The following is a 27,204-nucleotide window of genomic DNA, read 5'->3' as shown; positions in this document are numbered from 1 at the left end:
CTAAACTTACTAAATTGTGGTTTGGAATGTATCTAGAATGCTCATCAATGTAGCAAGATCAGAAACAGACAAGCATACAACCCCAATTCCAATGAAGTTGGGACGTTGTGTGAAATAAAATAAAATGAAATAAAACACAATACAATGATTTGCAAATCCTCTTCAACCTATATTCAACTGAATACACCACAAAGACAAGATATTTAACCACTTAACACCTATTGTCGCATATATGCTACAATATTTGACTCAAATATGCAACATACCAAATTGACCAGTATGCCTGTTGTCGCAAATTTGCAACATACCATTATTATTATTATAACATTATAACATAAATTGTTACCAAAATTACTATTTATTTTTTGTGCAAAAGTGTAATTAATAATCTCAACATTATTTACCATCTACTTAAAGGCAAAAACACACACAAAACATTTTTTTATATACAGCTATATAAATTCAGGCGTTAAGGGGTTAATGTTCAAACTGATAAACTTTATTGTTTTTGTGCAAATATTTGCTTATTTTGAAATGGATGCCTTCAACACATTTCAAAAAAGCTGGGACAGTGGCAAGGCAAAGGCAAATTTATGTATATAGCACCTTTCATGCACAAAGCAACTCAAAGTGCTTCACAAGATTAAAAACAAAAACACCTTAACATTACAGGATTAAGAACATTAAAAACAAGACATCTGAATTACAATAAAAGGAAATGTATATATATATATATAGAAAATAATACAATATTTAATAAGTTATAGAAAGGCAGCATTGAATAACAATGTCTTAAGCCCAGATTTAAATAGACTAACTGTTTGGGCAGACCTCAGATGTTCAGGTAGTTTGTTCCATAAATGAGGACCATAAAAACTAAAGGCTGCCTCACTGTGTATAGTTCGAATTCTAGGGACACACAGTAAACCTGTCCCAGATGACCTGAGGACTCTGGGCGTCGCACAAGGAATCAACATATCTAGTATATACTTTGGTGCAAGACCATTTAACGCTTTATATACCAACAATAATATTTTAAAATCTTTCCTATGACTCACAGGAAACCAGTGCAAATTTTTGAGGACTGGTGAAATGTGATCGAATTTTCTGGTATTTGTAAGAACTCTTGCTGCAGCGTTTTGAATTTGCTGAAGCTGTCCCAATGATTTTTTACTAAGGCCTGTGAAAACACCATTACAATAATCAAGCCTGCTAAAAATGAAAGCATGAATAAGTTTTCTGATATCTTGTTGAGACAGTAGATGTTTAATTCGTGCTATATTTTTTAGATGGTAATAAGCAGACTTAGTGATAGCTTTTAAGTGATTGTCAAATGTTAGGTCAGAATCAGTAATGACACCAAGATTTCTGGCTTGGTTTGTGGCAGTTAGTGAGACAGAGTCAAGGTAAGTCATAACCATTGACCTTTCATTTTTGGGGCCAAAGACTATCACTTCAGTCTTATTTGAATTAAGCTGAAGAAAATTCTGACACATCCACTCATTGATATGACTTATACATTCATTTAATGATTGTAGGGGACTTAGGTCTTGGGATGATACTGAAATATAAAGTTGAGTATCATCTGCATATGTATGATACAAAATATTGTAATGTTCCATAATTTTAGCTATGGGCAACATATAGACATTAAACAAAAGTGGCCCAAGAATGGACCCTTGAGGAACCCCACACGTTATCCTTGTTTTATCTGATATATAATCACCAATTGAGACATAATACTCCCTGTCTTGAAGGTAGGATTTGAACCAATTTAAAACAGTACCAGTGAGTCCTACCCACTTTTCTAATCTGTCAAGCAATATACTATGATCTACAGTATCAAAGGCTGCGCTGAGGTCTAACAAAACCAAAACAGTGATTTTGGACGCATCATTATTTAGGTGAATGTCATTGAGAACTTTGATAAGTACCGTCTCTGTATTATGGTTAGGTCGAAATCCAGATTGAAATACATTAAATATATTATTATGTGTCATAAAATAATGAATTTGCTGGAAAACTGCTTTTTCAATAATTTTTCCTAAGAATGGAAGATTTGATATTGGTCTATAATTATTTAATACAGATGCATCCAGGTTAGACTTTTTCAAAAGTGGTTTTATGACTGCAATTTTTAAGGCCTGAGGAAATTGTCCTAATCTAAGAGAGCAGTTAACAATCAGTAATATACTGGGAGCAATACTAATAAAAACATTTTTTTAAAAATGGGATGGTAAAATGTCAAGGCAACAAATTGTGGATTTTAGCTGTAAAACAATTTCTTTCAAAGTTGTATAATCTAAAATATCAAAATGCTCAAGCCTAGCTGGTAAAGATGGTTCACATAAAAATGTAAGGCTTGAAGAGGGGATAGTATTTAATGATTGTCTTATTTCTAAGATTTTATTTGGGAAAAAATCTGCAAATTTGTTGCATGATTTTTTAGATAGAAATTCTGGTGGGATTGATGCAATAGGGTTTGTTAGTCTCTCAACAACAGAAAATAATTTGCGAGTGTTATTACAGTTACTATTGATAATATCAGAGAAAAATGATTGTCTAAATTTTTTTAGTTCTTGATTAAAAATTAGAAGGCTGTCTTTATACAAGTTATAATGAACTTGGAGATTAGTTTTGCGCCATCTGCGCTCTGCTTGTCTGCATTTTGTTTTTTGAGCTTTAACTGATGGAGCATTTCGCCAGGGAGTTTTTTGTGTCCTGACAATATTTTTGTCCTAATTGGAGCAATAGAATCCATTACTGTCTCAACACTAGAATTAAAATTATTTACAAGATCATCAACAGAGGATGAGGGCAGATCTGGCACAGGTATAAAGACTTGGGAAAAAAGTTCACTGGTATTATCATTAATATAACGTTTTCTGATTATTTTAGCTTCACTTTTTTTGAAGTTTACAATTGTAGATGTTTTAAATAAAACACAATAGTGATCAGAAAGGGTAGTATCAATCAGCATAACATCGGAAATATTAAGGCCCTTTGAAATAACGAGATCCAAAATATGTCCCTTGGAATGTGTTGACTCAGTCATGCTGAGAGAGACCAAAACTGTCCAAAATGTTTAAGAATGACTTAGCATTTCCATTATTCAAGCTGTCAATGTGAATATTGAAATCCCCCACTAAGACAACATAATCAAAATCAATGCATATAATTGACAATAGCTTAGTAAACTCATCAAAAAACTTTTTGGGTGGTCTATAAACAGTTACATATGTTGCTTGATGGAAAAATAATTTAGTCTGAAGGGCAACATATTCAAAAGATTCATACTTTCCATAGCTTATTTCCTTAGATAGAATATTATTATTAAATAAAATAGCAACTCCCCCTCCTTTCTTATGAACCCTTGTCTCATTGATAAAACTAAAATTTGGAGGAGACGACTCAATAAGAACTGTTGCACTATTGTCTTGTCCTAACCAAGTTTCATTTAGAAACATAAAATCAAGTTTATGTGTAACAATAAAATCATTAACTAAAAATGATTTGCCTGCCAATGACCGAACATTTAAGAGACCAAAATTTAATGAGGTAAAATCTATTTTTTGTTCATGTATTGGCATATATAATAGTTGACAGGGAATGCATAATAAATTTGATCTAATACGACTTGTTATAGTAGTCCTTCTGTGATTTCTAGGGACTTGAATGTTTATAATTGTCTGTAGTTTATTATTATGAATAGGATTACAATCTCTAGAAGTTATACAAACTGATGTTAAACTGTTTGTGAGATATGGATGAATAGGGGTGGGGCAAAGGGGTGGAGTCTTGCTGAGGAACTTGAAGTGTGGAGATGAATTGGGCAGGGGGGGCAATGGTTGGTTGTTTATAAATAGTCAGTCACATGTGTGAACAACATATTGTATGTTGGCAACAAGCATGCGGGTACCCAGCCTACTGGGATGTATTCCATCGGGAAGATAGAAGGAGGGACGGCACCAGAATAAATTAAAGTTTTCTATAAAATAAAAACCATGGGAACGACATGCTTTCTGAAGCCAAGTATGAAGGTGAAGCAGTCGACTGAACCATTCATCACCACGGCGGAGAGTGGGAAGAGGGCCACTGAAAAAGACTGTTTTCCCACAGCCTTTTAGAAAATCGAACAATTTCAAAAAGTCCTTCTTAAGCAATTCAGATTGGCCACGTCGTTAGTCCCTATATGTAGCACAATACGCTCAATGCAGTGGTATGTTTATCACTGTGTTACATCACCTTTCCTTCTAACAACACTCAATAAGCATTTGGGAACTGAGGACACTGATTGTTGAAGCTTTGTAGGTGGAATTCTTTCCCATTCTTGCTTGATGTACAGTAGTGTTCAGAATAATAGTAGTGCTATGTGACTATGAAAAAGACTATGAAATTGGGCTATTAGTAAAAAAAAAAGTAGAAAAGGGGGTGTTCACGATAATAGTAGCATCTGCTGTTGATGCTACAAACTCAAAACTGTTATGTTCAAACTGCTTTTTTTTTAGCAATCCTGTGAATCACTAAAGTATCAGTATGAATCACTAGTATTTAGTTGTATAACCACAGTTTTTCATGATTTCTTCACATCTGCGAGGCATTAATTTTGTTTGTTTGGAACCAAGATTTTGCTTGTTTACTAGTGTGCTTGGGGTCATTGTCTTGTTGAAACACCCATTTCAAGGGCATGTCCTCTTCAGCATAAGGCAACATGACCTCTTCAAGTATTCTGACATATCCAGACTGATCCATGATACCTGGTATGCGATATATAGGCCCAACATCATAGTAGGAGAAACATGCCCATATCATGATGCTTGCACCACCATGCTTCACTGTCTTCACTGTGAACTGTGGCTTGAATTCAGAGTTTGGGGGTCGTCTCACAAACTGTCTGCAGCCCTTGGACCCAAAAATAACAATTTTACTCTCATCAATCCACAAAATATTCCTCTATTTCTCTTTAGGCCAGTTGATGTCTTCTTTGGCAAATTGTAACCTCTTCTGCACGTCTTTTATTTAACAGAGGGACTTTGCGGGGGATTCTTGCAAATAAATTAACTTCACACGGGCGTATTTTAACTGTCACAGCACTTACAGGTAACTCCAGACTGTCTTTGATCATCCTGAAGCTGATCAATGGGTGAGCCTTTGCGATTTTGGTTATTCTTCTTCCCATTTTGATGGTTGTTTTCCGTTTTCTTCCACGCGTCTCTGTTTTTTTTTATGTCCATTTTAAAGCATTGGAGATCATTGAAGATGAACAGCCTATAATTTTTTGCACCTGCGTATAAGTTTTCCCCTCTCCAATCAACTTTTTAATCAAACTACGCTGTTCTTCTGAACAATGTCTTGAACATCCCATTTTCCTCAGGCTTTCAAAGAGAAAAGCATGTTCAACAGGTGCTGGCTTCATCCTTAAATAGGGGACACCTGATTCACACCTGTTTGTTCCACAAAACTGATGAACTCACTGACTGAATACCACACTACTATTATTGTGAACACCCCCTTTTCTACTTTTTTTTACTAATAGCCCAATTTCATAGCCTTAAGAGTGTGCATATCATGAATGCTTGGTCTTGTTGGATTTGTGAGAATCTGCTGAATCTACTGGTACCTTGTTTCCCATGTGACAATAAGAAATATACTCAAAACTTGGATTAATCTTTTTAGTCACGTAGCACTACTATTATTCTGAACACTACTGTACGACTTCAGTTGTTCAACAATCCGGGGTCTCCATTGTCGTATTTTGTGCTTCATAATGCGCTACACATTTTCAATGGGCGACAGGTCTGGACTGCAGACAGGCCAGTCCTGTACCTGCACTCTTTTTCTACGAAGTCACGCTGTTGTTTGTTGTTTTTTGCTCTGTATGCACCACTCTGCATTTAATCATTAGTGATCGATCTCTGCTCCCCTCCACAGCATGTCTTTTTCCTGGTTCTCTCCCTCAGCCCCAACCAGTCCCAGCAGAAGACTGCCCCTCCCTGAGCCTGGTTCTGCTGGAGGTTTCTTCCTGTTAAAAGGGAGTTTTTCCTTCCCACTGTAGCCAAGTGCTTGCTCACAGGGGGTCGTTTTGACCGTTGGGGTTTTACATAATTATTGTATGGCCTTGCCTTACAATATAACGCGCCTTGGGGCAACTGTTTGTTGTGATTTGGCGCTATATAAAAAAAAATTGATTGATTGATTGATTGATTGTAACATGTGCAGAATGTGGCTTGGCATTGTCTTGCTGAAATAAGCAGGGACGTCCCTGAAAAAGACGTTGCTTGGATGGCAGCATGTGTTGCTCCAAAACCTGGATGTACCTTTCAGCATTGATGGTGCCATCACAGATGTGTAAGTTACCCATGTTATGGGCACTAACACACCCCCATACTATCACAGATACTGGCTTTTGAACTTAGTGCTGGTAGCAATCAGGATGGTCTCTTTCCTCTTTTGTCCAGAGGACACAACGTCCATGATTTCCAAAAACATTTTGAAACGTGGACTCATCAGACCACAGCACACTTTTCCACTTTGCGTCTGTCCATTTCAAATGAGCTCGGGCCCAGATAAGGCGGCAGCATTTCTGGATGTTTTTGATTTATGGCTTTCACTTTGCATGGTAGAGTTTTAACTTGCACTTGCAGATGTAGCGATGAACTGTGTTAACCGACAATGGTTTTCTGAAGTGTTCCTGAGCCATTCGCTGTAAGATCCTTTACACAATGATGTTGCTTTTTAATGCAGTGCCACCTGAGGGATCGAAGGTCACGGGCATTCAGTGTTGGTTTTCAGCCTTGCCGCTTACGTGTAGACAGTTCTCCAGATTGAATCTTTTGATTATATTATGGACTGTAGATGATGGAATCCCCAAATTCCTTGCAATTGAACATTGAGAAACATTGTTCTTTAGCTGTTGGACTATTTTTTCACACTGTTCTTCACAAAGTGGTGATCCTTGCACCATCTTTGCTTGTGAATGGCTGAGCATTTTTGAGGATGCTCCTTTTATACCCAATCATGACATTCACAATTAGTGTCCTCAGTTCCCAAACGCTTATTGAGTCTTGTTAAATATCTTGTCTTTGTGGTGTAATAAACTGAATATAGGTTGAAGAGGATTTACAAATCATTGTATTCTGTTTTTATTTACATTTCACACAACATCCCAACTTCATTGGAATTGGAGTTGTAAGTCTACATGTACAGTCAATGATATTCAGGATTGACTTTTCAGGTTTTACCTGAATTATATGATTCTGGCTCTGATATATGGTACAATGAAAGCCGTTTGTAGAATAATAGTTCCAAATTTGAATTCTACATGTTGAAAAATGTGTGATTTGACACCAAGATAATAGGAAATATAATTGCAATATATTTGTGGAAAATAAAAATGTAGTGTATTTATTAGTGGCCATCTTGAAAAATGGCCGCCATGTTGAATTTTTGCATGGCACGGATCATTTTCCAAAAGAGTGGCCCCAAGAGAGTACCTGTGCCAAATTTCATGCTTGTTTCACAAAGTGAACGATTTTCTATTGAAAAGGTCTTTTATCCACTGGATTAATGTACTTTTTTCCTCCATTGCTCAAAATAAGAACAAAGTGGGTACAGTTCCATGCAGCCGCCTCCAGAAAAAGTGCCACACCCAACATCTTCCTCTCTGGCTTTGGCAGACATAAAGATCATGAAAACAAGAAAAGAAAGCCATTGTAGTTCTTTAGAAATACTTTATTTAGTGCATTGTTAAGTTTGTCCATAGTAGGAACCAAAATATGAATAAACTGTGCTCCCATTGGTTCACCATTGTTATGGTCCAACATCATTGGTCCACTCATGTTCTGGTGCAATACTATTGGTCCATTAGTGTTGTAACACCCTCCCTAGCATTGCTTCACTAGTGTTCTGGTATTACACTATTGGCTCACTAGTGTTGTGTTGTGGTCAGGAACACATACAACCAGAAAAGGACCTTCAGCATGCTGCTAATAAGCAGAGGTCCACAAACGTCCATGCAACAAGTAACAAACAAACAAACAGACATCAAGGGACGGCAACAACAAAAATAAACAACCGCATCGCCTGTAGGTAGTAAACACGGAAGGATATACAGTAAACCTTATTTTTACCTGCTAAAGCCCTCAAAGTTTGTCGGATATACAACAGATTTTAAAAAGATCACCCACCCACCCCCCCCCCCCCCCCGACACATGCGGGCACGCACACTCGCTTTCGCGAGTGCTCGCGCACACAGTTCATCTAGAGTGTAAGACACACACACACACATACAGGCACACCTGCATGCAAACAAACGATCAGTCATCAGAAGTGTGTGTGTGTGTTTATAATACGACTTAAAGGGGCACTCTGTCAAACTTTTAAAACAAATTTCTCAGAATTGTGCACCCCCTCGTCATTTCCCGATGGCTGTTTCAAAACAACAGCAGCAGCGCTGTGGGGCTAAAATGGAGGATTTGTTTTGTTTTTGAAGGAGTGTCCCCTTGAGCCCCCGTCAGCTCTGTGTAAACATACGTTAGGGTAACTGTGCCCCCTTTTCACCTTCTCAAACTTTCGTGCCTTTTTTAGCGCAATAAGTCAGTTAGTACTCAGGTTCTTTGGTTCTCTGTAACAGTCTTTAAATCTGACTGTGTGACTGACTGACCCTCTCTGTCACCTCAGTTCGATCTCACGTTCAGCGCTCACGTCCCATCGCAGGCCAGAGCAGCAGAGCCAGGCGGGTTGATTGTCCTTGATTTATTTACATCACAGTCAGTCACAGTGGGCTCCGTAAAGTGGAAGAACACATTCTTGTCCTCCTCGTCCTCCGCTGACCCCTTGGCAGCCTGATGTGTGGCCTGAGATCTGTGTGCGTGTGTGTGCGCATGTGTGTGCATGTGGATGTTTGTGCGTGAGGGGTCAGGAGGCTAGGATAAGTCATTGTTGCTGGGTGATTTCCCTCCATTAAGTAGAGCAGAAGCACTGCGGCTCTTGGTCGGCGTCCCGCTGCCTGACCGTGAGAGTTCTGTCAGGTCGTGGAGGGAAGGCTCCCTGTACATGGCCACTACAGACACACACACACATACACACACACACACCAAAATTCATTAAATTTTTAGTCTCCTAAATGTAGCACTCACTCAGGTTTGGTGTGCACACAGTCTGTTTCTGGTTACAGGTCTATTTGTTTGTCATTATAGCTTTACTGGAAACTGTAAGCAAATGAAATATATCTTATTATCATAATGTTATGTACATCACACTGTATCTATCTATCCACACACACACACACACACACACATATACTCAACAAAAATATAAACGCAACACTTTTGGTTTACTCCCATTTTGTATGAGATGAACTCAAAGATCTAAAACTTTTTCCACATACACAATATCACCATTTCCCTCAAATATTGTTCACAAACCAGTCGAAATATGTGATAGTGAGCACTTCTCCTTTGCTGAGATAATCCATCCCACCTCACAGGTGTGCCATATCAAGATGCTGATTAGACACCATGATTAGTGCACAGGTGTGCCTTAGACTGCCCACAATAAAAGGCCACTCTGAAAGGTGCAGTTTTGTTTTATTGGGGGGGGGGGGATACCAGTCAGTATCTGGTGTGACCACCATTTGCCTCATGCAGTGCAACACATCTCCTTCGCATCATCCGTGAAGAGAACACCTCTCCAACGTGCCAAACGCCAGCAAATGTGAGCATTTGCCCACTCAAGTCAGTTATGACGACGAACTGGAGTCAGGTCAAGACCCCGATGAGGATGACGAGCATGCAGATGAGCTTCCCTGAGACGGTTTCTGACAGTTTGTGCAGAAATTCTTTGGTTATGCAAACCGATTGTTTCAGCAGCTGCCCGAGTGGCTGGTCTCAGACGATCTTGGAGGTGAACATGCTGGATGTGGAGGTCCTGGGCTGGTGTGGTTACACGTGGTCTGCGGTTGTGAGGCTGGTTGGATGTACTGCCAAATTCTCTGAAACGCCTTTGGAGACGGCTTACGGTAGAGAAATGAACATTCAATACACGAGCAACAGCTCTGGTTGACATTCCTGCTGTCAGCATGCCAATTGCACGCTCCCTCAAATCTTGTGACATCTGTGGCATTGTGCTGTGTGATAAAACTGCATCTTTCAGAGTGGCCTTTTATTGTGGGCAGTCTAAGGCACACCTGTGCACTAATCATGGTGTCCAATCAGCATCTTGGTATGGCACACCTGTGAGGTGGGATGGATTATCTCAGCAAAGGAGAAGAGCTCACTATCACAGATTTAGACTGGTTTGTGAACAATATTTGAGGGAAATGGTGATATTGTGTATGTGGAAAAAGTTTTAGATCTTTGAGTTCATCTCATACAAAATGGGAGCAAAACCAAAAGTGTTGCGTTTATATTTTTGTTGTGTATATATATGTAATTTATTTATTTCCTGGTGAGAAGTATTGGCACCTATAGGCAGAAAAATTTGAAATATGTTCAGAAATATTAGGAAGGAAGACTATTTTGTTTAATTTTTTAAAAATAAGTTACTGAAAAACAACAGAACACAGTTTAAAATACTGAAATTTTTGAAAAGTTTTTTTATATACTGAAATCAAAAACGCAGATATAAAATACATGTGTTTAACCCACTTAAATTTACAGTAGATCATCAATTTTCTCAGTTCAGAGGATGGATTCATGATTTTTTTCACTGAATGTGTCTTGGGAATCATGTGCATCAATCGCTAAGACATACAAACTGCATGGCACTATGTGGTAAACAGTTTGACAGAAGGCACATGGGAGACTCAAGCCTCGTAGATTTGATCTCTTCTCTTGTAGTCCTCTTGATTTTAAAAGTCACTCGACATTTTTATTTCATTTAGTTTTTAATACTTAGTAGATATTATCATAATGCTTTTTAAAAGCTTTTCATAATTTTTTTTCTGTATCTGTGATTTCTTGAAAACTGGAGGATTTTGCTCAGAATCTCCTTGAGTAACATCAAATTAACACCTCTGTACAAATGAATAAAGAGTTTTCAAAGTTTCATAAGTTTTAAATAACAATTGCAGCTCACTGATGAGAGCGGTGGTCTCTTAATTCAAAAAGTATGTTTCTGGTTGTGTCAAAAATTAGCTAAAAATTTTGTGGTCACATTCCTGATTACTTTTCTAGTGTCATGTTATAACTTCACCTGTTCTGAAATCAAAATGGATAAAGAAGAGGAATGCATTTGTCTTATAATTCAGCACTTCAGCGAGCCAAACAGACAGTGTGCGCACAATTATTAGGCAGGTGAGTATTCTGTTCTGATCATGTCTACACATATTTTCCTACTCCAAGCTATATAAAACTCAATGCATATTGGATTTAAACATTTTCATATGATATTTATTTGTGTAATGAGGGATGGTGTTAACCCCAAAACATGAATTAGCTGCAAATCATGAATTATCCACAAACTATGAATTGCAAAACATGAAAACTGAAAAAATATCTCCCAAAACATGAACGCAAGTCTCTCAAAATGTAAATTTGGTATATGTGCTTGGCTGAGGAGTCAATAGTGCGAAACTACTATCTGTGGGATTATGACTGCGCGCCTCTAACTTTCATTGCACCACGGAGCTTCACGCCACCCCTCAACTTGCGCATGCATTACCTAGACACTAGCACAAATTTGATCCCCACAGTGGCACATAATCTTGCATGCCAATGAGTAAACCCGTTGTAAACTGTGCGACTGTGTGCCAGTGCACAAAGAAAATTTTGAAATGTTCAAAACTTCTGGCATGCATTAATTTTGTGAACTTGCATAACTTGTTCAAAAACACTGCGTGTCATCGCGCGCAGCGCATCTGAACTTGAGATTGAGTTTATAACGAGATGTTACAGCTATAACAAACATAACTTTACAGATATATTATCTAACTCGAAGGAATGACAATACACCTGTTTTACCAATCATTACTATAAAAATAATTACCTTTGAGACAAGATTCCAAATGCGTTCTCCACCGCATGATGCGCACGAGGCAACCTGCAGCTATAGTTAATTTCTCTGTGATTCTGGGAGCGATAAGAGATGGTTTCACCAGCCAAGTTCTGAGAGCAAATGCGTCACTGGCTATGAAATTATTATTTTGTATGGAATGGTGTCCAGCAAGACAAAGCCGGATGCATTGGCACGATGAATTGTGCGGCAGTGTGGGGATCAAATTTGTGCAAGTGTGAAGGTGCCAAGTCAGCCCTCTTTCACATTTCCTATTAGTGGATGAACAATCCAATGCTTGGTGAATTCTGCTTTATAATGATAGGAAGTCAAAATCGAAGGATCAAAAAGTGACATCACTATGAACGCTTGGCCGCCACAAGCCAATTATCCCTGTAGTAACTCTTTTGACACCTCCTGTTTAAAACCCAAAAAGTCAGAAAAATCATGAGGCAGCGCTTTCATGGTCTGTATTCATACTGAAAAGATCAAGCGAGCTTTTGCCCTTCTGCTCCAAGGGAGGTTTATTTTCAAACTCCCCACTAGCCGCTGTCCCCAGAGCAGGTCACGCTCAATGGGACCGGGTGCCTAACACCAGAAGTGAGAGCCTGCTCAAGGCTCGCCTCCCTGCCTCACCGGGTCTAGGGAGTAGTATAGGGAGAAGGATGCTGAGGATGGAGCCACCAGGCAGGAGGAGACGAGGGAGGCCAAAGGTGGAGGTTTATGGATGTGCTAAGGAAGGACATGCAGGTGGTTGTTGTGACAGTGGAAGATAAAGAGGACAGGGTGAGATAGAAACTATTGATCTGCTGTGGTGACCCTAATGGGAGCAACCGAAAGAAGAAGAAGAATTTGCTATACTTCATCTCATAAATGAAAATAAGTGAGATGGGAAAATTTTGGTTTCTCCTTTAGATTTGCAATAATTCTCCACGCTAATACCGAACATCGAGTGAGTCCAAAATAAATAAATCCAACTGGGCCACCCGAGTCATCCGCCATGAAGACCCCTAAGAACCCATAAGCACTGCCATTTTGAATGTGGGCGCTATGCCATACCATTCATTTCACCCGCCATGAGAACCCTGTTGTGGCTACGTCACTTCCAGTTTGCTTCTGCATTGATCAGTATCCACCACCCTGTTGCAGCAAAGTCTCTTCCGGTTTGCTTCCGCGTCAGATCAGTCACCGGCGTTGCTAAGCATGTTACTAAAACCTCACAGACGGAGTGTCCAGATGTGCGGACGACCGAAAACGCATCTCAGATTTCAAAATAAGTAGTGCGTAGTGCTCAAGCAATTTAAATTAAAAAAAGCTGGCTTTTAATACCTAGTGGTGCTGTGACATCATCTGTGTGTTGGTTTGTTGCATATCTGTCAGACTGTTTGTGTATTATTTATTTCTTTATTTTTCCCGTCTCTCCCTGTGAACACGTTAGAGACAGGCATCTGTTTAATCCAGGGAGTGACTCATCTTTGTCGATAAACTTTGTGAAGCTGGCGTGTGACAACATTCTGCCTTGTGATAATAAAACAAAAAGCGTCTGCATGTCTGTGGGTCACATATCTGTTAGACTGTTTGTGTATTATTTATTTCTTTATTTTTCTCGTCTCTCTCTAAGAGATCGGCTTCTGTTTAAGGCAGAGAGTGACTCATCTTTGTCGATGATCTTTGTGTAGCTGGCGGGTGACAAGAATGATGATGACTTCAAAATAAAGGTTTTGAAAATTAATCCTAAAAATTTTCATAATAAAGGATGCACATCATCGTGCCATGTGCAAGCCATATCCGAAAGCTGAGGCCACTTAGCTCGCCACTCATATTTCTGTTGTCTGCAACAACAAAATTGATTGAGAATCTCCAATATTCTTTAAATCACAGTCAGAATATTCATGTAAGTGTGAAAATAGCAGACAGAATTGAGAATATTTTATTCTAGGCCATGTTTCCTACCACTTTATTTCTGTGACCTAAATGTATTTGACTTTTGTTGCAATCAAGTTGCCCATTCCATTACAGAAGCTGAACGGTTTTCATTAAAATGTCTGAAGGACCTATATGACATGGTGAGATGGTAAGGAACATCCAGCTATGTGAGAGGCAAACTAGTGGAGGATGAATAAGGCCCTTGTTGGGGATGAAGGGTTTTAGCCATGCTAATGCTCTCAGAACTATTTTACTGAAAAAAAAGTTTGAAGGACCTAAATGATATGGAGAGGGGCTTCGCTCATTAATGTCAACCACATAAACATATTATTTACTAGTAAGTCCCTTTGACTGCTCCCTTGTTTGCACTCGGGGTCGCCACAGCAAATCCAAGGTGGATCTGCATGTTGAACTGGCACAGGTTTTACGCCGAATGCCCTTCCTGACGCAACTCCACATTACATGGAGAAATGTGGCAGGGGTAGGATTTGAACCCGGAACCAAGCACATTAACCACTTGACTAAATGTAATTTACAACAACAGTAAATAATAAACATATTATTTACTGTTGTTGTAAATTACATTTGATTGATCTTGAGAATACAGACGTTTCTGTTCTTGATATTGTACTTAGCAATGATATTTTCATGAAAACCTTTAATAAACCCACCTGTACCATTAAAGCCTACAATAGTTTATCATTAACAAATTGTGTTAGTCTATTTAAAGTTCATCTCAAGACCTTCATACACCCAAGAAATTTTGAACTATGGTGTATCACATACAATCGACACAATATATATACATTAACCTATGTCGATGTTTGGTCCAAGGCTTTGCCTTAGTTATATTAGTCAGTCAGAGATATGCTCAAGGAGTTATTTTCCGCCGAATCTGGTCTTGTAGGTCATAGCTGTGAAATGTTATGAGAATGTCATTCATTAGCATAAGAGTGTGGCAACATGTTGAGTCTCATGCCGAACGCGTGAGACCTGACAACAGCTTTAAAGCATGAGTCTCACTCCGAGTGAGTGAGACTTTTGAGAGCTCTGTATTAGTTGCCTAATAACTGCACACACGCGCACGCACACACACACACACACACAGATATATATATAGATATATATATATATATTCCCTGAGAAAAAGTCACTTTCCTTTGTAAAACATTCAGGTTTGAGGTTTATTAACATTTTGAATTGATTGAGAGCACTGTATTTGTTCTACTACCACATGCCTAATATTTTTGCACACAGTGTAAAACACAAAAGCCACGAAACAAGTTGAAACCTAATTTAAATGTTCAGGAATAAATAAAAATTTTAAATGAAATGTTGTGCAACAGATATGTCAGTAAAGTGCACTGAGGGTTGTGAAAATTTCAATAAAGGCTGAGAGATTTAATTCTATATTGTAAAAGCATTGTTATATTACCAAACAATAAAAAACAAATTCAGTTTGTATTTAAATGGGTAATATTATCCACATGTGTCACAGGCATCTAAAATTAATCATTTTGGGCGACATTTTTACTCATGTTGCCTCTACAACTCATCTTACCTTTGAGCGGCTTCGGTATAAAGTGGGCGGCGGCCTTGTTCTTTTTAACGTGGTTTCCCTTCATGATCCCGCCCTCCTTGTTGAGTCCCAGATACCAGGCCCGCCCTGAGGCCTGCTGCCGGTACAGCATGGACGAGTACGTCACGTAGTAGTTCTCAAACACAGACTCCTTGAACTTGCACTCCGGGGTAAAATGTTCCTGAGGAGGAAAAGCAGCCGAGGGTGGAACAGATTGAAAAAGAAGAAAGACAAAAAGCGATTAAGGGGAAATAGAGCAGTAGATGCAGTAGCCAAAGAGACGGAGTGGAGTTATCTTCTGCAGGAGTTTGTAATGGCAACTCCATTAAAGTGTTCAATCATTCCTCCATATCGCAACTGTGTATTCATCCATCAGCGCTTTGAATCATTATCTCGACCAGACTGAGAACAAACTGCACCAACTTAGGACAGCTGACATTTGCATTTCCTTATTCCTGTGTCTCTCTAGCAACCGGTTACTCCCCTGAATACCAACCAGCCCACTTAGAGAAAGATGGCTCCCAGGTTGCAGGGGGAAACAGAAAGATGTAGTTACTTAATAATGTTGAGTAGACAATCTTTTGGTTTTGATTATTTACAGTCTTCTTATTGATTTGTGCATATACACAGCATGCGCACTCTTTCAGAGGCCACTTCATTAGGTACACTTTGCTATAGGACTGGGCTGGACACTGTTTTGCATTAAGTACCACCTTAAGGGCCTTAAACCTTCATGGCATTAGACTCAACAAGATTCTAAAACCATTCCACAGAGATCTCACTCCATGCTGTAGCGGAAAGATGTGTTTTAGGATATGCTGAAATTATCACTTGTGGACAATTTTACCTTGAATAATGGGGGCACCACCTATGACTGAATGATATTATAACAAGGTTATATTATCAATGATTTTAGGGTCAGTCAATAGGAAATAGTAAATCAGTCTCTAATCTTATAGCCGTAAGTCCTACAGGTCGAGTCTGACTCCTCTATAAAACCATACAATAACAGACAACTTCATACATTTAGAACATTTATTTAACTCGGTCAGGAGTTGAATAACAGGACATATCACAGTAAGCAATTTGATTATGATGAAGTTCAATGAACATTATTATGTGACGTTTATGTAATTTGGTTTAGTTGCGGGACTTTAAGAATGAATTATGTCCTAGTCATCAGTGGATTCACTTTGGTACTTATTATCGTGAGATATTGTTAATGACAGGGAATAGAATTAAATAAAGCTACTCTGCTTGTATTCTGAAACACAAAACCCAGGTGTTACTTTGATGTTAGTTTGCTTGCCTCTACTGGTGGTTGGCTCTCACTGCGGTATTGTATGACTTCCTGTTCCGGAGCACAGCAGTGTTTTGCTGTATCTGTTAACTGTTTAATCTGCGCAGTTAGATTGATCTAGTTATCTAGATAACGATTTGTTTCCCAGTGTAATCTTCACGTGCCTTAACTAAAGCACTCCTTCTGCTGAATCACCTCTAAATTATTTACACATTATTCACTTTGCGTGTTTTTAGGAATCCGCTAGCTTAGCGCAGCTACTAGCTCTTAGCCATTTAGCATGGCGGCTTCTCCTGTCTCTCCCGCACTTTCTGCTCTGGTGTGAAATGTTAGTTATTCCTCAGCCTCCTTTAGCAGTAACGGTACTTGTAATAAGTGTAGCTTATTCATAGCTTTGGAGGCCAGGCTGGGCGAATTGGAGACTTGGCTCCGCACCGTGGAAAAGTCTACAGCTAGCCAGGCCCCTGTAGTCGGTGCGGACCAAGGTAGCTTAGCCGCCGTTAGTTCCCCTCTGGCAGATCCCGAGCAGCCGGGAAAGCAGGCCGACTGGGTGACTGTGAGGAGGAAGCGTAGTCCTAAACAGAAGCCCCGTGTACACCGCCAACCCCTTCACATTTCTAAACCGTTTTTCCCCACCTCGGCGACACAACCGCCGAGGATCAAACTCTGGTTATTGGCGACTCTGTTTTGAGAATGTGAAGTTAGTGACACCAGCAACCATAGTCATTGTCTTCCGGGGGCCAGAGCAGGCGACATTGAAGGAAATTTGAAACTGCTGGCTAAGGCTAAGCGTAAATTTAGTAGATTGTAATTCACGTCGGCAGTAATGACACCCGTTACGCCAATCGAGGTCCTAAAATTAACATTGAATCGGTGTGTAACTTTGCAAAAACATGTCGGACTCTGTAGTTTTCTCTGGGCCCCTCCCCAATCGGACCGGGAGTGACATGTTTAGCCGCATGTTCTCCTTGAATTGCTGGCTGTCTGAGTGGTGTCCAAAAAATGAGTGGGCTTCATAGATAATTGGCAAAGCTTCTGGGGAAAACCTGGTCTTGTTAGGAGAGACGGCATCCATCCCACTTTGGATGGAGCAGCTCTCATTTCTAGAAATCTGGCCAATTTTCTTAAATCCTCCAAACCGTGACTATCCAGGGTTGGGACCAGGAAGCAGAGTTGTAGTCTTACACACCTCTCTGCAGCTTCTCTCCCCCCTGCCATCCTCTCATTACCCCATCCCCGTAGAGATGGTGTCTGCTCCCAGACCACCAATAACCAGCAAAAATCTATTTAAGCATAAAAATTCAAAAAGAAAAAATAATATAGCACCTTCAACTCCATCACAGACTAAAACAGTTAAATGTGGTCTATTAAACATTAGGTCTCTCTCTTCTAAGTCCATGTTGGTAAATGATATAATAATTGATCAACATATTGATTTATTCTGCCTTACAGAAACCTGGTTACAGCAGGATGAATATGTTAGTTTAAATGTCAACACCCCCGAGTCACACTAACTGTCAGAATGCTCGTAGCACGGGCCGAGGCGGAGGATTAGCAGCAATCTTCCATTCCAGCTTATTAATTAATCAAAAACCCAGACAGAGCTTTAATTCATTTGAAAGCTTGACTCTTAGTCTTGTCCATCCAAATTGGAAGTCCCAAAAACCAGTTTTATTTGTTATTATCTATCGTCCACCTGGTCGTTACTGTGAGTTTCTCTGTGAATTTTCAGACCTTTTGTCTGACTTAGTGCTTAGCTCAGATAAGATAATTATAGTGGGCGATTTTAACATCCACACAGATGCTGAGAATGACAGCCTCAACACTGCATTTAATCTATTATTAGACTCAATTGGCTTTGCTCAAAATGTAAATGAGTCCACCCACCACTTTAATCATATCTTAGATCTTGTTCTGACTTATGGTATGGAAATAGAAGACTTAACAGTATTCCCTGAAAACACCCTTCTGTCTGATCATTTCTTAATAACATTTACATTTACTCTGATGGACTACCCAGCAGTGGGGAATAAGTTTCATTACACTAGAAGTCTTTCAGAAAGCGCTGTAACTAGGTTTAAGGATATGATTCCTTCTTATGTTCTCTAATGCCATATACCACACAGTGCAGAGTAGCTACCTAAACTCTGTAAGTGAGATAGAGTATCTCGTCAATAGTTTTACATCCTCATTGAAGACAACTTTGGATGCTGTAGCTCCTCTGAAAAAGAGAGCTTTAAATCAGAAGTGCCTGACTCCGTGGTATAACTCACAAACTCATAGCTTAAAGCAGATAACCCGTAAGTTGGAGAGGAAATGGCGTCTCACTAATTTAGAAGATCTTCACTTAGCCTGGAAAAAGAGTCTGTTGCTCTATAAAAAAGCCCTCCGTAAAGCTAGGACATCTTTCTACTCATCACTAATTGAAGAAAATAAGAACAACCCCAGGTTTCTTTTCAGCACTGTAGCCAGGCTGACAAAGAGTCAGAGCTCTATTGAGCTGAGTAGTCCATTAACTTTAACTAGTAATGACTTCATGACTTTCTTTGCTAACAAAATTTTAACTATTAGAGAAAAAATTACTCATAACCATCCCAAAGACGTATCGTTATCTTTGGCTGCTTTCAGTGATGCCGATATTTGGTTAGACTCTTTCTCTCTGATTGTCCTGTCTGAGTTATTTTCATTAGTTACTTCATCCAAACCATCAACATGTTTATTAGACCCCATTCCTACCAGGTTGCTCAAGGAAGCCCTACCATTATTTAATGCTTCGATCTTAAATATGATCAATCTATCTTTGTTAGTTGGCTATGTACCACAGGCTTTTAAGGTGGCAGTAATTAAACCATTACTTAAAAAGCCATCACTTGACCCAGCTATCTTAGCTAATTATAGGCCAATCTCCAACCTTCCTTTTCTCTCAAAAATTCTTGAAAGGGTAGTTGTAAAACAGCTACTGATCATCTGCAGAGGAATGGTCTATTTGAAGAGTTTCAGTCAGGTTTTAGAATTCATCATAGTACAGAAACAGCATTAGTGAAGGTTGCAAATGATCTTCTTATGGCCTCAGACAGTGGACTCATCTCTGTGTCTCAGAGTGATGCTGAAAAACTAATTCATGCATTTATTTCCTCTAGGCTGGACTATTGTAATTCATTATTATCAGGTTGTCCTAAAAGTTCCCTAAAAAGCCTTCAGTTAATTCAAAATGCTGCAGCTAGTGTACAAACGGGGACTAGAAGGAGAGAGCATATCTCACCCATATTGGCCTCTCTTCATTGGCTTCCTGTTAATTCTAGAATAGAATTTAAAATTCTTCTTCTTACTTATAAGGTTTTGAATAATCAGGTCCCATCTTATCTTAGGGACCTCGTAGTACCATATCACCCCAATAGAGCACTTCGCTCTTAGACTGCAGGCTTACTTGTAGTTCCTAGGGTTTGTAAGAGTAGAATGGGAGGCAGAGCCTTCAGCTTTCAGGCTCCTCTCCTGTGGAACCAGCTCCCAATTCAGATCAGGGAGACAGACACCCTCTTTACTTTTAAGATTAGGCTTAAAACTTTCCTTTTTGCTAAAGCTTATAGTTAGGGCTGGATCAGGTGACCGTGAACCATCCCTTAGTTATGCTGCTATAGACGTAGACTGCTGGGGGGTTCCCATGATGCACTTTCTTTCTTTCTCTTTTTGCTCTGTATGTACCACTCTGCATTTAATCATTAGTGATCGATCTCTGCTCCCCTCCACAGCATGTCTTTTTCCTGGTTCTCTCCCTCAGCCCCAGCCAGTCCCAGCAGAAGACTGCCCCTCCCTGAGCCTGGTTCTGCTGGAGGTTTCTTCCTGTTAAAAGGGAGTTTTTCCTTCCCACTGTAGCCAAGTGCTTGCTCACAGGGGGTCGTTTTGACCGTTGGGGTTTTACATAATTATTGTATGGCCTTGCCTTACAATATAAAGCGCCTTGGGGCAACTGTTTGTTGTGATTTGGCGCTATATAAAAAAAAAATTGATTGATTGATTGAATTGATGTGCAGTGCAGATGGACTCCGTGAGGTCAGGTGCTGGGAGCCATCTTATTTCCAGTTGATGAATCGTCCGTCTACAACAGCTGCTTCAGGGACCTTGGCAAAGGGACTGTGATGGTCACCACGCCAGAGTTTGTTGGTTACCAGGGGCAATTTGAGTGGTTACGCTGTGACTTGTGACGGCGTTTCGAATCGCTGTCGGCTCAAGCTGACCTGGATGTATATATCTCTGCAGCGCTTGTCATCTGGGATCGTCAGAATAAAGGTTTGAGTGTTTTTATTCTCTATTCACCAAAAAACAAAAATTTGTCTTTCATCGTCGTCTTTGGAAGCCAGGTCAAATCAAAAACGCGACACAAAAATAGTTGACTTTGTAAGAAAAATGTTCACGAGATGAATTTGGAATTTAATAAGAAAAAGGTTTTAACTTGAAAAATTGTCAAAGGAAGTTACTAGCGCATACGTGGTATCTTTACAAAAGTTGAGTTAGAAAGTTAACTGTGGAAGGAAGAAAAAGTCATTTCTTGTTGCGCACACAGACAAGAAATCATTTCAAACACATGGTTGCAAGACAAAGGGTCATAAAAATTGGACGGCGGAGGCGAGTGTCTCAAGACCCAATGAAAAAGATAGATGCAGATCAAGAGCCGGAGGAGAAGAGAGCAAGTTCCCCAAGGCGCATGCTTTGAAAGGGTTAAAAGCTCCACTCCCAAGAATTCTGGGTACTGTAGTTTTTCCACATTTCTTTGTCTTCTTTAATAATGTCCACTTCGTAAATTCCCACTTAAAACCAAGCAAGACCTGTATTACAACTCTTGCAAACAATTTTCCTTGGAAATAACACACACACAATCAATCATATGTTAAAAACGCACATTTGATAAACTTTCTACAATCTATGATCAGAGCAAAAATACAGGATATATAAATTCCATGTGTGAGGTTAAATTATCACATGTTCATTTCTTTTCTTTTCCTTTTTCTTTTTTTTCTGGTTACAACAACAACAGTACAACTTTTACAATGTGATCTTCAATTTTATAACATTCATGAATTGGGCACATGTCCTTCCCCAATTTCCCAAAAGGGGTCACTCTTGTTCCACATACTGGAAGAGCCTGGTTTTAGGATTTCATCATAAAACATGAAATCTGTCAATCTGAGGCCAGTTTTGACCAGAAAAACTGTATTGTGATCTCCAAGTTGATGGCAATTCTTCTGTGATATGAACTTATTGGAATTTTGCTGTGAAACCACAGTTCTTGGACTTTGGTGAAAAGTATGTCTTTCTGGGGTCTGTGTTTTTAGATGAAAAAGGAGGTGCTCACCATCTGGCTTTGGGAGCTGATAAGGGCCCAAACCCTCAGTAAGGAATGGACTTTGGGGAGTCTTAAATCAAGGTCAAGGTCAAGGTCAAGGTCAACTTTATTGTCCCATTAGGGAAATTTGTCTTAGGCATTGCACTACATTATTGCTTCACAGGGCAAAGAACAATTTACAAAACGACACAAATCACATAAAACACAAGAATTAAAATCTAGACTAAAATCAGGAAATACATTACAATGACAACACAGAGACATTCAACTATTTAAAGTGCTGAGAAAAGTGCCAGATGCTAAAGTGCTGAAGTTTATTGCACGTTGTTCTACTGCACTAGTTACTTGAATTATTTAGCAGTTTGATAGAAACTGGAACAAATGATAATTTGAGACGATTTGTTTTACACTTTGGTATACGAAATCTTCTTCCTGAAGGGAGAAGTTCATACACTGAGGACAGTGGGTGAGTGGAGTCTGAGCGGATTTTTGTTGCCTGCGTCATAACTGACTGGTTATACAGCTTCTCAATGGACTCATATTTTTTCATACCAATTATTTTCATTGCTGTTTTGTGCATGTTAGACAACCTATTTTTAAGTTGAACTGTAAGGTTACCAAACCAGGCAGTGATTCCATATCTAATTAGGCTCTCTAAGATAGCTTTGTAGAAAATTAGCATGATCTGATTGCTAACACCATAAAGCCTCAGTCGTCTAAAAAAAAAACATTCTTTGCTGCAGTTTATTGCACAAATTATCAATGTGTGATTTCCAGTTTAGCAAATTATCGATATGGACCCCTAGATATTTATATGTTGCCACCTGATTTATAGTTTGGTCTGAAATGACTACTGGCTTGTGTGTTGTCACTTGCCTTGGGTCAAAAACCATCTCTTGTGTTTTTGACACATTTAAAATAAGATGGTTTTTGTCACACCACTTAATAAAGGTGTCAATCTCATTGTAGTAGACAAAAGGGTCCATGTCCTTATGCAAGAGGCTCACGATTGCTGTGTCATCTGCAAATTTAAAAATAAAATTACTTTCCTGCAGTCATTAGTATAAATTGTAAAAAGTATTGGTGAAAGCACACAGCCTTGTGGAACTCCTGTATTACAGTGTTTAATATCTGATAATCAATCAATCAATCAATTTTATTTATATAGTGCCAAATCACAACAAACAGTTGCCCCAAGGCGCTTTATATTGTAAGGCAAGGCCATACAATAATTACGTAAAAACCCCAACGGTCAAAACGACCCCCTGTGAGCAAGCACTTGGCGACAGTGGGAAGGAAAAACTCCCTTTTAACAGGAAGAAACCTCCAACAGAACCAGGCTCAGGGAGGGGCAGTCTTCTGCTGGGACTGGTTGGGGCTGAGGGAGAGAACCAGGAAAAAGACATGCTGTGGAGGGGAGCAGAGATCAATCACTAATGATTAAATGCAGAGTGGTGCATACAGAGCAAAAAGAGAAAGAAACACTCAGTGCATCATGGGAACCCCCCAGCAGTCTAAGTCTATAGCAGCATAACTAAGGGATGGTTCAGGGTCACCTGATCCAGCCCTAACTATAAGCTTTAGCAAAAAGGAAAGTTTTAAGCCTAATCTTAAAAGTAGAGAGGGTGTCTGTCTCCCTGATCCGAATTGCGAGCTGGTTCCACAGGAGAGGAGCCTGAAAGCTGAAGGCTCTGCCTCCCATTCTACTCTTACAAACCCTAGGAACTACAAGTAAGCCTGCAGTCTGAGAGCGAAACGCTCTATTGGGGTGATATGGTACTATGAGGTCCCTAAGATAAGATGGGACCTGATTATTCAAAACCTTATAAGTAAGAAGAAGAATTTTAAATTCTATTCTAGACTTAACAGGAAGCCAATGAAGAGAGGCCAATATGGGTGAGATATGCTCTCTCCTTCTAGTCCCCGTCAGTACTCTAGCTGCAGCATTTTGAATTAACTGAAGGCTTTTCAGGGAACTTTTAGGACAACCTGATAATAATGAATTACAATAGTCCAGCCTAGAGGAAATAAATGCATGAATTAGTTTTTCAGCATCACTCTGAGACAAGACCTTTCTAATTTTAGAGATATTGTGTAAATGCAAAAAAGCAGTCCTACATATTTGTTTAATATGCGCTTTGAATGACATATCCTGATCAAAAATGACTCCAAGATTTCTCACAGTATTACTAGAGGTCAGGGTAATGCCATCCAGAGTAAGGATCTGGTTAGACACCATGTTTCTAAGATTTGTGGGGCCAAGTACAATAACTTCAGTTTTATCTGAGTTTAAAAGCAGGAAATTAGAGGTCATCCATGTCTTTATGTCTGTAAGACAATCCTGCAGTTTAGCTAATTGGTGTGTGTCCTCTGGCTTCATGGATAGATAAAGCTGGGTATCATCTGTGTAACAATGAAAATTTAAGCAATGCTGTCTAATAATACTGCCTAAGGGAAGCATGTATAAAGTGAATAAAATTGGTCCTAGCACAGAACCTTGTGGAACTCCATAATCAACCTTAGTCTGTGAAGAAGATTCCCCATTTACATGAACAAATTGTAATCTATTAGATAAATATGATTCAAACCACCGCAGCGCAGTGCCTTTAATACCTATGGCATGTTCTAATCTCTGTAATAAAATTTTATGGTCAACAGTATCAAAAGCAGCACTGAGGTCTAACAGAACAAGCACAGAGATGAGTCCACTGTCTGAGGCCATAAGAAGATCATTTGTAACCTTCACTAATGCTGTTTCTGTACTATGATGAATTCTAAAACCTGACTGAAACTCTTCAAATAGACCATTCCTCTGCAGATGATCAGTTAGCTGTATTACAACTACCCTTTCAAGAATTTTTGAGAGAAAAGGATGGTTAGAGATTGGCCTATAATTAGCTAAGATAGCTGGGTCAAGTGATGGCTTTTTAAGTAATGGTTTAATTACTGCCACCTTAAAAGCCTGTGGTACATAGCCAACTAATAAAGATAGATTGATCATATTTAAGATCGAAGCATTAAATAATGGTAGGGCTTCCTTGAGCAGCCTGGTAGGAATGGGGTCTAATAGACATGTTGATGGTTTGGATGAAGTAACTAATGAAAATAACTCAGACAGAACAATCTGAGAGAAAGAGTCTAACCAAATACCGGCATCACTGAAAGGAGCCAAAGATAACGGTACGTCTTTGGGATGGTTATGAGTAATTTTTTCTCTAATAGTTAAAATTTTATTAGCAAAAAAAGTCATGAAGTCATTACTAGTTAAAGTTAAAGGAATACTCGGCTCAATAGAGCTCTGACTCTTTGTCAGCCTGGCTACAGTGCTGAAAAGAAACCTGGGGTTGTTCTTATTTTCTTCAATTAGTGATGAGTAGTAAGATGTCCTAGCTTTACGGAGGGCTTTTTTATAGAGCAACAGACTCTTTTTCCAGGCTAAGTGAAGATCTTCTAAATTAGTGAGACGCCATTTCCTCTCCAACTTACGAGTTATCTGCTTTAAGCTGCGAGTTTGTGAGTTATACCACGGAGTCAGGCACTTCTGATTTAAAGCTCTCTTTTTCAGAGGAGCTACAGCATCCAAAGTTGTCTTCAATGAGGATGTAAAACTATTGACGAGATACTCTATCTCACTTACAGAGTTTAGGTAGCTACTCTGCACTGTGTTGGTATATGGCATTAGAGAACATAAAGAAGGAATCATATCCTTAAACCTAGTTACAGCGCTTTCTGAAAGACTTCTAGTGTAATGAAACTTATTCCCCACTGCTGGGTAGTCCATCAGAGTAAATGTAAATGTTATTAAGAAATGATCAGACAGAAGGGAGTTTTCAGGGAATACTGTTAAGTCTTCAATTTCCATACCATAAGTCAGAACAAGATCTAAGATATGATTAAAGTGGTGGGTGGACTCATTTACATTTTGAGCAAAGCCAATTGAGTCTAATAATAGATTAAATGCAGTGTTGAGGCTGTCATTCTCAGCATCTGTGTGGATGTTAAAATCGCCCACTATAATTATTTTATCTGAGCTAAGCACTAAGTCAGACAAAAGGTCTGAAAATTCACAGAGAAACTCACAGTAACGACCAGGTGGACGATAGATAATAACAAATAAAACTGTTTTTTGGGACTTCCAATTTGGATGGACAAGACTAAGAGTCAAGCTTTCAAATGAATTAAAGCTCTGTCTGGGTTTTTGATTAATTAATAAGCTGGAATGGAAGCTTGCTGCTAATCCTCCGCCTCGGCTCGTGCTACGAGCATTCTGGCAGTTAGTGTGACTCGGGGGTGTTGACTCATTTAAACTAACATATTCATCCTGCTGTAACCAGGTTTCTGTAAGGCAGAATAAATCAATATGTTGATCAATTATTATATCATTTACCAACAGGGACTTAGAAGAGAGAGACCTAATGTTTAATAGACCACATTTAACTGTTTTAGTCTGTGGTGCAGTTGAAGGTGCTATATTATTTTTTCTTTTTGAATTTTTATGCTTAAATAGATTTTTGCTGGTTATTGGTGGTCTGGGAGCAGGCACCGTCTCTACGGGGATGGGGTAATGAGGGGATGGCAGGGGGAGAGAAGCTGCAGAGAGGTGTGTAAGACTACAACTCTGCTTCCTGGTCCCAACCCTGGATAGTCACTGTTTGGAGGGTTTAATAAAATTGGCCAGATTTCTAGAAATGAGAGCTGCTGCATCCAAAGTGGGATGGATGCCGTCTCTCCTAACAGACCAGGTTTTCCCCAGAAGCTTTGCCAATTATCTATGAAGCCCACCTCATTTTTTGGACACCACACAGACAGCCAGCAATTCAAGGAGAATATGCGGCTAAACATGTCACTCCCGGTCCAATTGGGGAGGGGCCCAGAGAAAACTACAGAGTCCGACACTGTTTTTGCAAAGTTACACACCGATTCAATGTTAATTTTAGTGACCTCCGATTGGCGTAACCGGGTGTCATTACTGCCGACGTGAATTACAATCTTACCAAATTTACGCTTAGCCTTAGCCAGCAGTTTCAAATTTCCTTCAATGTCGCCTGCTCTGGCCCCCGGAAGACA

General features: G+C 39.4%; 1 protein-coding gene across 2 annotated transcripts in view; it reads right to left on the bottom strand.

Moving 5' to 3' along the window:
• Positions 1 to 8,614: 8,614 nt before the first annotated feature.
• LOC117517173 (fibroblast growth factor 13-like) overlaps positions 8,615 to 27,204 on the bottom strand; it is a 74,315-nt gene continuing 55,725 nt past the window's right edge. For both annotated transcript variants that reach the window (XM_034178101.1, XM_034178100.1), the window contains exons 4-5: positions 15,479 to 15,677; positions 8,615 to 9,061 (exon numbers count right to left, since the gene is read on the bottom strand). In XM_034178101.1, the coding sequence (XP_034033992.1) occupies positions 8,925 to 9,061; positions 15,479 to 15,677 (336 nt within the window). In that variant the 3' untranslated portion in view covers positions 8,615 to 8,924. The remainder of the gene's footprint in view (positions 9,062 to 15,478; positions 15,678 to 27,204) is intronic.

Source organism: Thalassophryne amazonica, chromosome 9 (genome assembly GCF_902500255.1).
Source record: "Thalassophryne amazonica chromosome 9, fThaAma1.1, whole genome shotgun sequence".
Classification (NCBI taxonomy): Eukaryota; Metazoa; Chordata; class Actinopteri; order Batrachoidiformes; family Batrachoididae; genus Thalassophryne; species Thalassophryne amazonica.
This window is presented reverse-complemented; position numbering and strand designations above follow the sequence as displayed.